The sequence below is a fragment of the Callospermophilus lateralis genome, chromosome 1 (assembly GCF_048772815.1).
Source record: "Callospermophilus lateralis isolate mCalLat2 chromosome 1, mCalLat2.hap1, whole genome shotgun sequence".
In the NCBI taxonomy this organism is placed as follows: domain Eukaryota; kingdom Metazoa; phylum Chordata; class Mammalia; order Rodentia; family Sciuridae; genus Callospermophilus; species Callospermophilus lateralis.
Window position 1 is genome coordinate 19,144,454 of NC_135305.1, and position 17,855 is coordinate 19,162,308.

The 17,855-nt window shown below is 33.2% G+C and overlaps 1 protein-coding gene across 6 annotated transcripts in view; it reads left to right on the forward strand.

Annotated features, from left to right (window-relative positions):
- Nucleotides 1–17,855, forward strand: part of Cnot4 (CCR4-NOT transcription complex subunit 4) — a 128,962-nt gene that overhangs the window by 85,351 nt on the left and 25,756 nt on the right. For 4 of the 6 annotated variants that reach the window (XM_076832861.1, XM_076832877.1, XM_076832868.1 and 1 more), the window contains exons 8-10: nucleotides 8,057–8,114; nucleotides 10,203–10,452; nucleotides 11,255–11,752. In XM_076832861.1, the coding sequence (XP_076688976.1) occupies nucleotides 8,057–8,114; nucleotides 10,203–10,452; nucleotides 11,255–11,752 (806 nt within the window). Of the gene's footprint in view, nucleotides 1–8,056; nucleotides 8,115–10,202; nucleotides 10,453–11,254; nucleotides 11,753–16,591; nucleotides 16,828–17,855 lie in introns of those variants that run through there. The other 2 variants (XM_076832896.1, XM_076832904.1) reach the window with 1 other exon arrangement.

The following is a 17,855-nucleotide window of genomic DNA, read 5'->3' on the forward strand; positions in this document are numbered from 1 at the left end:
TTGTTTTGGTAATAAGAGATGACTTTGGTGACAGGAGCCAAAGTCGCAGGGGGTGGGGAGATAAAGAGGAAATTTTTTTGGGGGGGGGTTATGGGGAGTACTGAGGATTGAATCCAGTGCCTTACCCATGCTAGGCAAGGGCTGTACCACTGAGCTATATCCTTAGCCTGAAAAGGGGGGGAATTTAACACAAATGAACTCATTTAATATAACTTCCCCAAACCAGGACTGCTGGAACCAGAATAAATTTTGACATAGGTATTTTTGCTTTGCGCATAATTTATGATAAGGAAGTTTTTTCTGTTGTTTTTTGTTTTCTTTCTTTCTTTTTGGGGGGGATATGTATGTGTGTGGGGGGGAATTGAACTTGGTGTACCACTGAGCTATATATCCCCAGCCCTTTTTGAACTTTTTATATTGAGGCAGTGTCTCACTAAGTTGCGGAGGCCTCAAAATTGAGTATCCTTCTACCTATTTCTCTCAAATAGCTGGGGTTACATGTCCAGCAGGTAGACCCAGCAGGAAGAGTTTTTGTTTGGTTAGTTTTTGTTTTCATGTACTTATCCAAAACTTATTAAGTCACATTTGATGGCAAGGTTTAATAGCTTTCTTTCTTGCCATGACAATCCCTGAAAGATTAAGCCTTTGGCTGTATATCCAGGGACCATGTCATACTGAGGGTCTGCTTTGCTTTGGTCTCCTCTTGCATCTTATTGCCATCCAGGGTAAGGGTAAAAAACCAGTAGGTGGTAGGGATGGAATTCATAGATAAGGTTTCTTCTTTGCACAGGGAAGACTTCCCAAGTTAGAGTGATGCATATTGTAATTCTTGCTTTGGTCCTACCCACCCTTTAAGGTAAGTTGAGAATTAAACTTTCTGGGAATAAAGTAATTCAAACAATTCTATTTTCTCATTTTTCAGTATTCCTAGATAGCAAGTAGCAGTTTTCCAAGAATTTCAGAAAAGCAAAGCCTGTGACTTCATAGATTGAGACACTAAACTTAAAATGTAATTTTAATTAAGCCAGAATACAAATCTTACAAATACTTGTACCATAGCTACTAATCTTCACTGTACCCTGACATGATCACTGGATACACATATATTAGTTTGTGAATTTCTCTGTAATATCTTACTCCTATCTCATTTAATGAGCAAAACATTTTTTAAAAAGGAATTTAAAAAAAAATTTTTTTTAGAGTGGAAAGTAAAAAGCTTTATTAAAGGATAACGGAAAAGATTTCCCCCCCGAGGAAGGAGAGGACCCAAAAGGCGGAATCCCCTTCCCTCTATTATTATGAATTTGAGAGCATATCAGTTTGATTGAGTTTTGAGATATTGAATACACTGTTTTTCTATGTTACTAAATTGCTTTGAAATGATGACTAGCTGAGTGTGGTGGTACATGCCTGTAATCTCAGCAGCTCAGGAGGCTGATGCAGGAGGATTGTAAATTCAAAGCCAACCTCAACAAATTAGTGAGGCCCTAAGCAACTTAGTGAGAGCCTGTCTCAAAATAATAAAAGGGATAGGCATGTGGCTTAGCGGTTAAGCACCCCTGGGTTCAATCCTGGTACCAAGGGGGAGAAAAAAGAAGTGATGACTGTAAATGATGAGGATGGGCAAAAGAGGAATTTGTGCAGTAGTGATGTGGGAGGACTAGATATTTTATTTTGAAGCTTGGACTTTGAAATACCTTTAGATTGAGATACTGTAAAAGGAATAGTAGTAAATATTAGCTAGATGAGCTGTTGTGCCCATACTGGTGAGCAAGTCTAGTTGTCAGACTCCTTGAGAATGCAGATCATTCAACATAAATGGTTGTGATTTGATATTGTAACACAAACAAGCCACCATTGAGGAAACAGAGATATTAGGTTGAACAAAAACTTGGGGTCTTTTGTTTTTATTTAATCTGCTCAATAGTCGTATGGTAGGTATGTTATTATTAAAGATAAATGTCAGAGAATTTAAATGATTTATCAGTTTCCTATACAAATAAGTTGTAGCAACCAGATTCTGAACCAAGTCTCTGTTGCTTTTTTAAAGCCCAAGTTGATTTTCCTGCTCTGTCATACTTTAAGGGCTGAAATTCTTAAGAGGAAACTGTTAGAAAAAATCCTTAATGTCTATCAAATTAATTCATCTAAATGAACCTGTGTCATACTGTATGTAGTTTAACTATGAAGATCTATGGTGCTTGAGATTTCTTACCTCAGGGCAATACTGTGGATGAACTATAACTTCCAAGGAGTTGATGGTATTTTAATCAGAATAAGATTGGTGGCAGTAGTGGATTAGCTATCGAAATACTAAAAGGAAGACTTCTATGGGAATTTATCACTTATAATTACATTGAGGACAGGTATATCTTTTTTATAATATGGCTATCTCCATATTATAAATGAAGTATGATCTCTGAAAGTATATTTAAAATACTGCATTAATTCAGGAGAATGGAAGTGGTCACTGCATGGCTTCTTCACTCTGGATTCCCTGGCATTATTTAGTAAAGCCCCAAGATCTAGAAAAGCCTTAGTATGTAGACTTGTAGGAAATAGTCTCAGGCAGAGCTTGTGAAATCATGGATAGGCTTCAAGTTATCTGTGAACCCTGAAATTTTTGTAAAATTTTGCATATGTTCACATTTTTCTTGAGAGAGGGTCCATGACCTGTAAAAAGTTCTATACATATAAATCAGTTCTTGGTGTAGATGGGTTAGAGGGGAATTTAGGAGTGGTGTAGTGACTCTCAAAGTGTAGAGTGGTGTCATGAGAGGTAGCCTACATTTGGTAAAATGGATCTCCAAAAAGGCATTTCCTATTTTATTATGGATAAATGATTTGCAGTTCCCCACTTTTAATTTTGTATAAAACTAAGGACTGTTTACTAGTAAATTAAATGGGTGAGTTAAGGTTTGCTGAAATTTGATATTTACATTAAAATGAGTGACTTACCAGATTTTTTTTTTTTTTAAGTTATGTCTCAAAATCTTTCCAAGTTTTCTTCTCATGCTGTGTTTGGATTTATACACAGTTCATGCACATGTGCATATATAGTAGAAAACTGTTAAGTGATCTGGGGGATCTTACTCCACCTAGGAAAAATAGAATAGTTCTACAGGATTTGTTCCAGTTAGGGCTGGATTGAGTGGGGCTGGAGAAGAGAGGTTACAGATAGGGTTCTTTGTGCCTTTGTTTCCTAGAAGAAAAGAAAAGGCACATCAATCGAGCAATTGTATGTTTAAACTCAACTTGAATGTGTAATATCAAAAAATTTAGAATTAAATTTTATTACTGAAATACAAAATTAGAATGGATTAATGGTTACTTGCTCTTTTTCAAGGGTTGGCACGTGCTTAGATGGTAGATATCCATCTTCCAAGTTTAATATTAAAAATAATTAATTCTGTTACTAATAATCACCCATTTATTTTCTTTTGAATTAAGTTTTGGGGTTATGAGAAAATTCCAATTAAAATAATACTTGCCCAACTATGACCTTCCAGGATTATTGAGGCATCCTCCCCCACCCCCACCAATAGCTAATTGTGCCACTTGAGATGTTCATATTTTAGTAACAAAATGGTACTCTAAATGTTTAGCCTATCAAATAAAATGTATTCTGTGAAGGTAAGTTTTACCTGTTGATAACATAAATATATCCTTTGTGGTAGTAAATGTTTAAGTATATCTGAAGAGTTATTTAAGATTCTTGTGAACATAACAAATTAAAATGAGTTCCTCTAAATGAGTATGGGGATTTAGGAGCAAAGTGAATACATACTTGAATTTGTGGTAACATGGCAGTGAAATTTGGAATGTCCATTATATTGATACCTGTCTTTATGTAAATTTTACCTTACATTAAAAATCTAACTAATACAATCACCATTACTACTTTTATCTCTTAAATTTGATAAACAGAGAAACTAGACCTTCTCAACTTTTTTTCTACTTCATCTTTAGTCCCCAAAAGTCAATTTTTCTTAGATTCTTCGACTGTAATTTTTTTTTACTTTAAAAAAGCATTCAGGAGACTACACTGAAAGTAACTTGGTTGGCAGCACCATTAAGGAAGTGAAATTCAAGCACTGCATTTGGGACAAGTTAGTAGAGAGCAAAACTTGGCTGGGCAAGATGGTGCATGTTTGTAATCCCAGCGAGACTTGAGAGGTTGAGGCAGGAGAATCGCAGGTTAGAGCCCAGCTTCAGGAATTTAAGGAGACCATGTTTCAAAATAAAAAGGGATGGGGATGTAGCTCATTGAGTGGTAGAGCGTCCCTGAGTTCCATATCTAGTACTGCAAAAAGATTTAAAGAAAAAAAAAATGCAAAACTTGGCTGAGGATCTCAAGATCCCAGCTGAGGGCCAGCTATGTCGCTGCCTCTTTGCAGAAGGTTTTGAATTTTGGCTGCTTTATCTGTAAAACAAAATATTTAAATTTGATTTTAATGATTCCTTCTAGCTGTGAAATCTAATAATTTGAGAGACTTTGAGGAGACATGATGCCTTTTCACTGCGTTCCTCTTCGCTTCCTCTATTGCATCAGATGCCAGGTGTTTCAATTTAGACTAATTGAATCAGAATCTCCAGAGATGAAGACTGGATATATACCTTATACTTCAATAAATAAATAAATAAATAAGTAAAAATAAACATATCTACATAGGCTTATATATTTATTTTTGAAGCGCTCCCTTGAATTTGATTTCAGCTGTTTGCATTAATTTAAAAATATTTGCTTCTAAGAAATCTGTGATCTCACCATAGATTTCAGAACTATTTAGGACTAGAACTTTAAAAAAGAATTTAGCGTGAGTGTGAAATGTTTTCAGAGTTTTATCTACAAAGATTTACACACAAATTGCCTTTTGGAAATAATAATCTAGATAATCTTATGAGATGGTTTTATTGGTACTTCTCAGTACCACTTGAATCCAGTACTTTTCAATCAGCTGTGTTAGTTGTGGGAATTCATTGCTTTGATTTTTTCTTAGCATTTTTAACTGTCATATTTGAGTGAACCATAGGAATGTGTCTTCCAGCTCTTAGCCTTTTCAGATATGGTTGTGAACCTCTGCTTTTGCTTTTCATTCTTTGGTCTAATTTATTTTATATTATCTGCTTTTCTTTGCTTTTGAGAACCAAATTGATATCCTTAACTTTTCAAACACCTTTCTAGTTTTTTCTCTCATTAGGCAACTTCATGCTCTCTGGTGTACAAATGGTCGGGAGGTGGTTGTTTGTATTTTTTTTTTTTTTTTTTTTTGTGGTGGTGGAGGTTGAAGCCAGGACTTCATGCGTGCTATGCAAGTGCTCTACGACTGAGCCACATCTCTAGTCCCCACATACAGTTCAAAAATCTTTCCATGGAAAATGGAGTGAACAACCAAACTTTTGCTTCAAAATGTAAGCTTTTTTTTTTTTGAGTGTAGCAAAAAGAGATTGATTTAAGAAAGCTTATGAAGTTTTTTGTTTGTGTGGTTTTAAATTTTAAAACCTGTATTGCAATTTATCTTGGTACAATTAAGCTTCTTAAATCTGATATGATAGGAAACTGGCAGTTCTCTACCATAAAATAGGTCTTCTTCGTAGTAAACACAATATTACTAAACTTTGTTTTCCTTTCCTTTTTTTTTTTTTTTCTCTTTCTTTTTTAAGCATTTGCCTTCTAGGCATGATAATGGTGGTTGAATGTTGAAAGTAAAACAAATTTGTCAAAATGACCACAGCTTGAGCAGACTGGGCTTGATAAGAAGGGAAGTTCTATATCTGATGCCAGTAAAGTCATGAGAACTCTGACCTGTTAGTAATAGGCACATGATCTAATTTATGTCCAGCCATTAGAGATCCAAGGAGTTCATATTTTTAGGAATTTGTAAATATCCTTTTTCATTTTATTGGGGTTATACATGTTTTGTAGGGACTTTCCCATGGTTTCTTGTCTGCACTTTAGGTGCAACTATCATTGATTTTTATTTTTGTTTTCCAACAGCCCACATATAAAATAATTTCTAGTTATGTATATATTTTTAAATTTTTATTTTATTATTCCTTAAATCTATTAATTATTAAATAAATTGAGAAGGATATAATAAAACTAAGTGGACTATAAGCTTACTATAATACCTATTTTTTAAAATAATGTTTTAGTTGTGGATGGACATAACACCTTTATTTTATTTATGTATTTATTTTTATGTGGTGATGAGGATTGAACCCAGTGCCTCACATGTGCTAGGCAAGTGCTCTACCACTGCACCACAACCACAGCCCAAATACCAATTTTTCAGCAGCTATTTTTGATTTCATGATTCTAATCTAGAAATGCTTAAGTATTTCCTGAGGAAGCATAAATGTGTCATAAAGTCACACTTATGAAAATGCATTTGGGATGGTGGACAAGATGATATAAATTATTTGAATTTGTTGTAATCCAGAAAGATTTATTGACCTGAATGTTAGTAAGACTGACTCACTTATAATGAAAATTTTATTTAGTTCTATTTAATGATTGTGGCTGGGAGGATGAACCAAGATCCAGACACTGAAGTTCTTCTCTTATAATATCTTGCTTTCATCTTTTTGTTACTACATCTTCCTCTCAACTTGAAACCCTTAGCCCCATATTGTAAGAATAGGGCAACTTTTATCTTAGATCACTTCTGTTATGTTGCATACTGTTCTTTATGTCACACAAATTAGCTTTTCATAAACATTGCTTGCTTAGGTCATTTCTGTGCTCAGAAATTTCCACTTTTATTTATACTGTCCTATTTGTTAGCTAATTACCTAACTCCCAACTCTGCAGCCTTTTGACTCTTGACACCTGTGCTGTTGCTGCCTTTACTGTTTGCTTGCTTTTCTTTCTTCTAAGGTGTAAGCCTTTTTAAGGACTTAAACAATTCATGATAGCTGCCCCTGGCAGATAGTCTGTTTGCCAGAATCAAGAGCATCTAGCAGTGTTTCTGCAGAAGATATACCTGGAATTCAGATTGGGTACTAGCCCTTGCTCAGTTTAGTTTAGAGCAATTAAGTATGGTACCAGTAAGTTGTCTCTTTGCCAGGCGACTTTTTTATATTTTCAGGAATTAAAATAATTTTGAGAAATTTGCTATCTTAACTTTTCCCCCCACATATCCATTTGGGTAATATTAGTTACTTTTGTTCATGTGCTAAGTTAAATAAAGTTAGTTATGGAAGTGATGTCACTAAGTCAGTGTTGCAGTGTGTATAGAAATTTTATCTAGCCTTTAATCAGATGAGTTAAAATGGACTTGAAGTTAGTAATTTCTGTCTTTACCATGATTCTATGGTTTTTTTGTATGAAAATAAAACAATGTTTGTTTTGAGTCAGTTTAAATAAAAGTGTGTTTCATTTGTCTCTTTTGTGTGTGTATGCATGTAAACATATGCCTGTTATAAGGATAGAATTAGTATCTAGAAGTCTTCAATGAAATTTTTGGCTCTTAAGAACCTGTTGAGAACATTCAATGACTTTTATGCCCTTGTGTCATATACCAAGAAAAATGGGTCAATTTATCACAGGCACAGAACTAAGTGATGGAATATATATACATACATATATATACACATACATACACACACACACACACACATATACACATATATATTTTGATTATAGATGGACACAGTACTTTTATTTATTTTTATGTGGTGCTGAGGATCAAACCCAGTGCCTCACACATGATAAGCATGTGCTCTACCACTGAACTACAACCCAGCCCCTGGATAGACTCTTGACCTGTGAATTAAAGAAGTATATGATTTAAGCAGTACTCCCCCTTGCCCCACAAGCTGTTATTTTCTAAAGTCTGATTAGAATGTTAGTTATTCACAGGATAATGATCAAAGAAGAGTAGTGTACTTCTTTGTGCTCTCATTATATAACCTAATGTCTTCCATCACATTGCCTGAAATAAACATTCATTAAGATAGTAAATGTCTATTTTTCTGGCTTTGGGGAAGTTTGTTTTTATTGTGGCAGAATGACTTTACTCTTGATTTTATTTGATTTGTTTTCTTTTTACAGCCCCATTGATAAACCTTCAGATTCTCTCAGTATAGGGAATGGTGATAATTCCCAGCAGGTAAGATTTGGATAAAGTATCACTTTATCTGCCATACCCTGAAAACAAGGTATTCTGTGCAAGCAAATTTTCTAAATAGTGAAAAATATTTTAAATACTGACAATTTAAATTAAATACCTTTGATGGACAGCATTGTTGAGTGTGTTATTAGTAACCTTCTTTTCCTTCACAGAATATATACAGCATAATTTAATCCTTTCATGATGATTTAAAACTATCATTAGGACCATATATAATTGTATTGTATGGTAGAATCTGCTTATGTTATTGGTTTTTTCACTCTACTCAGATGTTCCCAGGCCAGCATGCCTTCTGAGTTCTTTTTTTTTTTTTTAATATTTATTCTTAAGTTTTAGGTGGACACAATATCTTTATTTTACATTTATGTGGTGCTGAGGATCCAATCCAATGCCTTGTGCATGCTAGGCGAGCGCTCTACCTCTGAGCCACAACCCCAGCCCCCCACTTCTGAGTTCTTTTAAGAGTTGATTCTCCACTATATTCTTCCTGTCTTTTGCTGTCAGAATTTTCACCCGGCGTTCTTACCCCTTAACATCTTTCCTCCTTTCTTTGCCAAATGGCTTTTGGCTTTGAAATGGTAAACCAGATGAGCTGTTCAAACTTTCATTCATTGTGAAAACAATTACATAATACTTTGTAATATTTTATTGCTTAGGAAACTTGTTTTTCACTACTTATATTTATGTACATCTCTTACACTGGTAAAATAAATGTAATTTTAATTGCTTCAATAGCAATGACCAGTTTCCCACAATATAGATGAAAAACCAAGAGGTCTAAAATACAGTGCTTTCTTATACTTCTCACTCACAAATTCCACAAAAGAATCTGAAAAATCCCCATATCCCCTTATGTATTCTGGGTTGACATTTTTTTTATAAGCAAAATACATCCTTTGTAAAGGAAAGGATGTATTTTTAAGTAAAAGTGCTACCTTGCTCCTTCAATAACTAAGAAGTTTAATGTTTTGACATCCCATTATAATGTTTTGATCATACATTTTGATAACCCACCATCCGTTTTTTAAAAATATACAAACTCCTCTTTGTGAGAAATTGTACGTCATTTCTTTTCCTCTTTGACCCCCTGTTTCTATTGCCATTAGGGTTTTATCTTGATACAATATAGTTTTTTTAATACACATACCCAAATAAAAATATGCGTATAAATTTTGAATTGAAATAAAAATGTTTTTGCTGTGAAGTCTTTAAATGTCAATTTTTTTCTGAATGTTTATTAAAAGGAATTGTTGATTAAAACAATTTGTGGATTTTGATAAAAAATCATTAAACATAAAAACTGAACTTATTGGAAATTCATTTCTTAGGGAGATGAATTGGGCAATTTTAAATTTAGATTTCATGTATCCTACATGAATATTATCTGTTGGTAAAATGAGACAGGTTTTAGCAATAGTCCTGGTTTTTCATTTTCTTCGGATATAACTGCTGAGGCATCTTGTTTGTGTAATTAAGTGGATAGGGGAAATATTACATTATTATCACTTAAATCTTTGAATTCCTTCTGAATTAGATACCTAAAACACATAAAGATTTACCATAATTATTTTTTAATGATAGCTTTGGAAACAACTTGATTCGAAATCTTCAGTTTTGTTAAAAGCAAAAAAAAAAAAAGCAGGGGGACATCTGATTTTACAAGAGGTTCTAGTTGTTATAATCACATACTCTCTTATTACCAACTGGAACATTTCTAATAATTTGTCTTTGGTCCCTAGAAAATTTTTATTCTTAAGAAAAATACTGTAATGAAATCCTAGAGAGTGAGAAATATTCTTTGTTTACAAAGTAAGAGGAGTAAGATTGTAAAAGGAAAGGAAATTGGTTTAATCTTTTCAGCTGGATCAGGTTTTTTTTTAAAAAAAGAATACAGGTGCAAGTTAGTGATAGAATTGATTTTCTGACACTCCATGCTTTAATTAAAAAGTCTTTGAGTTCCCTCGTTTGAGACTACAGTTCTAATATATTTAGTTGCAACTCTTTTTAAGTGTGGCTTATTGAAAGTATAAACTTTTATTGCTTATTTTCTTTTTCTTTTTTATTTAGATATCTAACAGTGATACGCCTTCACCACCACCTGGTTTATCAAAATCCAATCCAGTCATCCCCATCAGTTCATCCAATCACAGTGCACGGTCCCCATTTGAAGGGGCAGTAACAGAGTCACAGTCGTTATTCTCAGACAATTTTCGCCATCCCAACCCTATCCCAAGTGGGCTTCCTCCTTTTCCCAGCTCCCCACAGACATCTAGTGACTGGCCTACAGCACCAGAGCCACAGAGTCTCTTCACATCAGGTATATAACTAAAGTACCCGGACTTCTAACATAAAACCCATTGAGTAAGATATATTGTTAGCCTTTTTCTCTTGTACTTTCCTTTTATAAAAGTGTAAACATTTAGACTGCATGGGATTAGATGATAAGATAAATTGTTGTATATAACCCACAAGTTTTTGGGTTAAAAGACATTTCTGCAGAAATCAAGGGGTATATAATTTTTCCCATAAAAAAAAAGCTTATTTCTCTTGGAATTAGGATTTTTTTAATTAGGTTTGTGCTTTTGTAGTTAAAATGTAAGATTCTCCCCTCCCCAACTGATAGTTATTTAGTTGTAAAAATTGTTTTGGCATTTTTTAAATCTATTTTCATTTTTATTTACTATAAATTCTCTTATTGATGCCATAAATTAGCATTCAAATCAGCACCTATGAAGCAGACAAAAAACCTATAATGTTTTTCATTAAAGTGCATTTTTTTTTCTTGGAAGTATATAAGACATATTTAAAAAACATTTATACTTTGTATTTGATAAAGATATTTTAACAAATAAGTTTTACTAATTAAAATCTGTTAAATTGTATTTATTACTTTGTTTCATTAAATGATTTATGCTGGTTTTGATTATGAATTGTTGAGTGTAATTTGGATATCAAGTAGTTTGTAACTAATTATTTTACCAAGCTAAAAAGTCATATTGATTTTGCACGTATTTGCTTTTATCTTACAATACGACATGTTTTTCATAGTTGCGGTTGCTTATTAATTGTGAAAGGGACCGGATGCATATTATATTCATCACTATTTTTCTTCCTAACAGAAACAATCCCAGTATCATCCTCCACAGACTGGCAAGCAGCATTTGGCTTTGGTTCTTCTAAACAACCAGAGGATGACTTGGGGTTTGATCCCTTTGATGTTACTCGAAAAGCCTTAGCAGACCTGATTGAGAAGGAATTGTCCGTCCAAGACCAGCCTTCCCTTTCACCCACATCTCTTCAGAACTCCTCTTCACACACTACAACCGCCAAAGGTCCAGGCTCTGGATTCTTACACCCTGCTGCACCGACAAATGCCAACTCTCTTAATAGTACCTTTTCAGTCTTGCCACAAAGATTCCCTCAATTTCAGCAGCACCGAGCAGTTTATAATTCCTTCAGTTTTCCAGGCCAGGCAGCCCGCTATCCTTGGATGGCCTTTCCACGCAATAGCATCATGCACTTGAACCACACAGCAAACCCCACCTCAAATAGTAATTTCTTGGACTTGAATCTCCCGCCACAGCACAACACAGGTCTGGGAGGGATCCCTATAGCAGGTAGGTTCATTTAAAGCCTTTGAAAATTCTTGAATAACTCATGCCTTTACTTTGTTGGGTGGGTAGGGAAGGAACTATTGAATAACAGAGGGTACTTATTGGTCATGAAAATTTCTGTAAAAAAAAGTTAGTCTTTATCATAATCTAAAATATTTTTAATTAGACAGATGCCTTGTAATATTGAGCTTTATAAGGATGGTGGAGTATTATACCAAGTCATTGTTTGGAAGCATTTTACTTAATAGGATAATTACCAAACTTTCATATGCTATATAAATGCAAAAAGAAAAAGAAAAAAAATGAACTCTGAAATTATGATGCTGTGAAGTTCAACACCATACTAAAAACATTTTATGTTATAAAAGTAAAGTGGTTAAAACACATTTTAAAATGATAATCAATGAGAGCATGAGGGATAAAGCCACTCTAACTGGTAGGGCATTTACTTATTTTGACAGATACACACATACACATATCAAAACTGCGCTATAAATAAAGTATGAGAATATTTGAGAGCTCTGATTATTAATGTTTTGTAACATTTCACAGACATACTTTATATGGAAAAGAAATTGTTCAAGGAGAGAAATTACCCTTCTAGTTTGTCTTGTTTTTATTTCTGGGGGAAAAAATTTAGGTATATATTTAAGAATACAAGTTTGATACCAGAATACTTCTGGTCTTGTACTGCTACCCTTGAAGGTTTCAGAACTTTTGGGTCTAAGATCCTGTAACATTTTTTAGATGTAGTGTTTTCTGAGGAAGTTATTCTTAATAGTGTTCTCATTTAATTTGGGCTTTTGAGATAATGTGTAAAAGAGAGTTTCTTCCTTTCCTTATTCTTTCAAGTAGAATAGAATAATCCTATACTGTGATATATAATTTATATAATTTATTTTTATCTTGTCATAGCCTTTAAGGTGTGGCATGACACAGGTGTTATTATATTAGAATACTTTGACAGTAAGGTATTCGTTCTCTTGTTGTTAGCAAGATAGATAAATGAATATACAGAGGTCCATCTAAATTCTTTGTATTCCCTTGGAATGCACAACATTTCATGATCTAGACAGAAAGCTAGATCTTAGTTTGTGACTGTGGATAAATGAAGTGAATTTACATAATTTTAAGAGCACCTGATATAGTGATTTACACATTGATGAGACTTGTGGTATTTGCTCTTTTAATTATGGTAGATAGTAGGTAATCCAGAGTGACATTTTTCAGTCCTCTCCTTCTATGTGATATTCCTTTATGAAACAAGTGTTCAATTTCTTTACACCTTTTCTTTTCCTCCATTCAAGATAGCACATTAGAATACAATTATGTTTTGTTTTGCTTTGTTTTAATCATTTAGAAAGGTGGCGTTTTAATTATTAGTAGTGAATCTTATAGTTGATTATAATATTAGAAATTAAAGTCCCCCTAAATATTTAAAAATAAAGTATTAACCCAATTACAATTAATATTTCAGTTCCTGTTTGATCAAACAATGAGCCAGGCCATGTGGGGATACAAAAGAAGTATAAAATACAAACACTATTTCCAAGTAGTTTAGAGTGTACTTGAAGAGATAGAGTTATGTATGAAAATGGTAACATTGTATGGTGCTGGAATCTGAGAGACATCAATGTACCCTGTAATTGTTGGGGAGATTTAATTGAAGAAATAGGAATTGATCTGTACTACACTATCTTGGATTTGGGTTAGTGGCAGGGGAAGAGAGAGGGCCTTTTATGTTGATAGAAACCTCTTTAGTAAAGGCACAAAGGGCAGGCATTAGTGTGTCATTACATTAAGATGCATTAAAACTGCCTTCCATAATAGGAAGTGCTTCTTAAGCCATAGTAATACAATGGTTGAGAAGATGAGGCTCTCTGGAGAGCAAGGCACAATAGTGTGGGCTTGATATGGGACTCTAGTCTTAGCTGCCTTCATTATATACTTTTATTTGACTTTCTACATGTCCATTTTCAATAAATTATGTGTTCTTCCAATTTCTTAGTTTTCAAATTTTCCATTAACACCAAAGAGCAATTTTAATCCAAATATTTTAAGTAAGCAGATACTTTGGAGTGCCACACTGGTAATGAGTCATCACTGATCAGTGAATGTAGTTTTCCTATGTTATTAGAAATCTTTATCTGTAGTAGATACTTTATTTTTAAAATGTGGCATTAAATGATAGTTCTGTTTTTTTTTTTTTTTCTTTTACTTTATACCCAACCATAGGACACTAAAAACTTATTTTTCAGAGTTGCTAAAAATAAAGCACCAACTTTAGGTTTTGAATCATTGTTGTATTTGGTGGGGGGAAATTTGTTATTTCAGGTTTTCAAGTTTTGGCTCTGCATACTTGCTTGGTATTTAAATAGTGACTGTGGTTAAGCTGTTAGATTATTTTTAAGGCTCTGATAACTAGAGAAATTTCAAGTTTAATATACCAGAATATTTAAAATTGTTTGGCAAGAGTCACACAGCATCCTCTCATGGTTTATAAACACTTGACAGATACCTCAGGAAACTGAATGTGCTAAGCCTAAAAGCAGAATAATTGAATCATTGCAGCTAGATGATTTAGGATTTTCAGTAACTATGACAGAGTAAAATGACAGAGTAAAAAGTCTGAAAACCTATATACCTCTTCAATGTGTCTAATTTGAAGCAGTTTATACCTAGGTAATATCTGTCTCCCCATCTGCATTTGGAACTCAGTTGTCCTTGAGTTGAACTATTGAAAGTGAACTATTGTAGTGATCATCATAGTATCTCGTATAGGGTAGTTATTCATTAAATGCTTTAGTAATGAAGACTCTATACTGTTTCAGTGGGGCTTGCTAATATAAAGAATATTCTAAACTAATTCTACACTGGGAACAGCATGTATATTTTATTCGTTAGGTATGAAGGGCAAAATAGGGTTCCTAACTTTTGGAGCAAATCAGAGTTGGCAGCCACCTGTATATCATTACAGATTTCATGTCTGTGTATTACATATTTGTATTAAATTTTATTTTTGGTTTGTTTCACTTAATCATTAAAAAGTGATGTATCTGAAACCTATCATGGGAAGAACAGTTACCAGAGGTTTGACAGAAATTCAGCTTCTGTTTCCTTTATCTAATTGAAAACATTTTTGTTTTTAAAGTTATTTCCTTAATTAGGTGAAATCTTTTTAGCAGCATTGTCTTAGCTGCACGTCTGGTTTGCTAAGCTTAGAAAAAAAAATTAAATAAATATTCTTGGAAGGAACTTTGATTAGTGGGCAGTTATAATAAATTCATTTAGATTTTTTTTTTATTGGAACCCTGTGCTTTTGTTGTAAAAAGTGACTTATCTTGTCCAGTTTCTTCATTTTAGGAATGGCAGAGCTGTATTCTAGGAAGCTTAACTACTTTGTTAAAGGTCACACATTCAATTAGTAGTAGAGTTAGCATAAGAACCCAGACCTCAAATTCAATAATGCAAATGTTTTTGCACTGCAACACTGATGCTCTCCTTCACAATTGAAGATCACTGGCATGTACTTTAACTTGGCTTTCTTCCCATAGTAATTGACTTTTGCTCTCACATACTTGCAAGTCCCTTTTTATCAATAGTATTTATTCATGAGACAAATTGGCCCAGCTCAGGGATATAGCCTATAGTAAACAAATAAAAACAAAATTGAATGAAGTTTATTGACTTGATGAAAATCAGTCTCTAGCTTAGTCCTCGTTAATAACATGATCTTACCTAAGAACTCTAAAGTTTTGTTTTACCAGTCTTCTTGCTATGTATTTGGGATTTGTAGGAAGTTTGCCAATTTATTGAAGAACCGAAATAATCTGTTCTATGGATCGAAACACTCTTTGTCTACATTTTGTCAGTTAAGCTATCTTTCCAAATGTAATTTTGCAGATTTATTCTAAAGAATTCTCTGCCAAGATGTTTTTATTCCATAATGTTAAAAATTATTTGGAAAACAATAGTAAGTCTAAGTCTGTATGTTTTGTTGTTTCAAGATATACTTAAAAAATATTTGAAATTGTTTAGACTTGGGATTTTTTTTCCTGTTTTGTTAATTCTAATTTTACTTATGAGAGCATTTTTCTTTAAATTTTCTTTGTTTCTATATCAACTGCTTTCACAGTGACTTGATTGAATTTTGAGTCATATGTGAAACCATTCACTTTTAGTGAAATAATGATCAGTTATAATTAGGAGAACTGATTTCATTCATATGTAGTTCTCTGACCTAAAAGTAGTCATCTTACTTTCAGTCAATTGGATCAATATATTGTTAGCATTTTAATATTTTTCTGGTACCTCAAAAGTACACATTAAGTTTTCATGTTATATGTTAATTTACTGATTTAATCTTTATAATTTCCATCTTTTCCTAATGTATATAGCTTATGCTTTTAAAAGATGGATTTATAATTTTCTTTTTCAAAAATGAGTTTTTCATTCCTGTGAATCAATTTTAATTTTTTCATAAAATATTTCTTATTAGGAGTATCTCTGTTTATAAGGCGTCCAATTGGCTTGGAAAAGAATGGCTTTCCTGCCCTGTCTTCCTTTCTTTTTTCTTTTGGTAGTATATTTGTAATCTAAACCTACTATATTTGATCTTATCTCTGACAGCATTAAAATTAAGGGTGTGTTTAGAGTGTAACTACTTCTAAGTACTTGAAAAGTTTATATTCTAGAATTCATGTCTTGTTTCACACCCGGATTCCAACCATTAAGCATGTATTTTATATATGTATCAGTATTCCAAATATTTGAAATCATTTTTAAAGGGACTGTTAACAAATCTAGTCACCCATAACTAGACCATGACTGACTTTTCCACAGGGGAAGAAGAGGTGAAGGTTTCGACCATGCCACTGTCAGCCTCTTCCCATTCATTACAACAAGGACAGCAGCCTACAAGTCTCCACACTACTGTGGCCTGACAACAGAACTGAGAGGAGAGGATTAGACTCTGGGGTGCTTGCATGGGCAACCGGATTTTTGCATGATTCCTTTCTGATTTTGCATTTAATGTATACACCCAAAAGAGCCAATATAAACGTTCCTCATGCCTACAACTAGCGTGTTACCTCATAGTTGCTAAAGTATTTCTTCATTAGGCCTTTAACATAATTTATTAGCATAATAATTTTGGCATTGTTTCTCATGAGTGATGCTATTTTTAACTCATATGAATAAACTTATAATACTAATTAAGATCCCAGATGAGATTAGCTAGAATTGTTCTTATTTTGGCTCTATAACTGAAAATATACAAGGTAATGATAGTTCTTTGTTTTCTGATTTGTGAAAAAAAAATGGTAATATCCTAATTTGAGAATTGAGATGATAATGTCTATTGCATTCTTTGAATACTTGAGAAGAAAGAATACATATAAAACAAACTTGGTTGGTGTCATTTAATGCTCAGAAGGATGTTGTCAGCAATTGTTTTCAGTTACCTAGATGTATATCTTATATTATGCATTACATGTGTAGAAACTGTTTTGTTCTCTCTCATTTGCACATTTGCACTTTATTTTTGAATGGTTGTTAATTATAAAATAGATGGTTAAAAGATAATTATTATGGCCTAAATGCAATATAATCTCTTTCCTAACGCACTGCCTAGTATACCAGGAAATGCCTCAAAAACACAATTTCAACTTCTAATTGATTTATCAGAAACTTGAATGTGGGATGAACATTGTATGTGAGCAGCCACTAAAGTAGTATAACATTTTTATTGAACAGTAGTTTGGTGGGATATTTGTTTGGAAATTTCATTGTTTAATACCTGAAATGTGGTAATAAGTCTTTGTAAGTATTTGACCTAAATGAGACTTAGTAGAACAGAAAAGTTTGGGTGTCCTCTAAAATTAGTCCATGTAAGTTGTAAATGGATATTTTAGTGAATCACAGAAAATAGTGGAGTACTTTATAGGATAATGTAAAGTGATGTTTTTGATAATACAAAATTTCTTGAAATAGTTTTAAAACTGATAATAAAAGAAAACTGAACTCAGTTTGCAGCAGTGGACAAAAGCTGATTTAGAAAACATGATCATATTCTGCCTATGTGAAGCAGCATCTGAGAAGAAAGGGA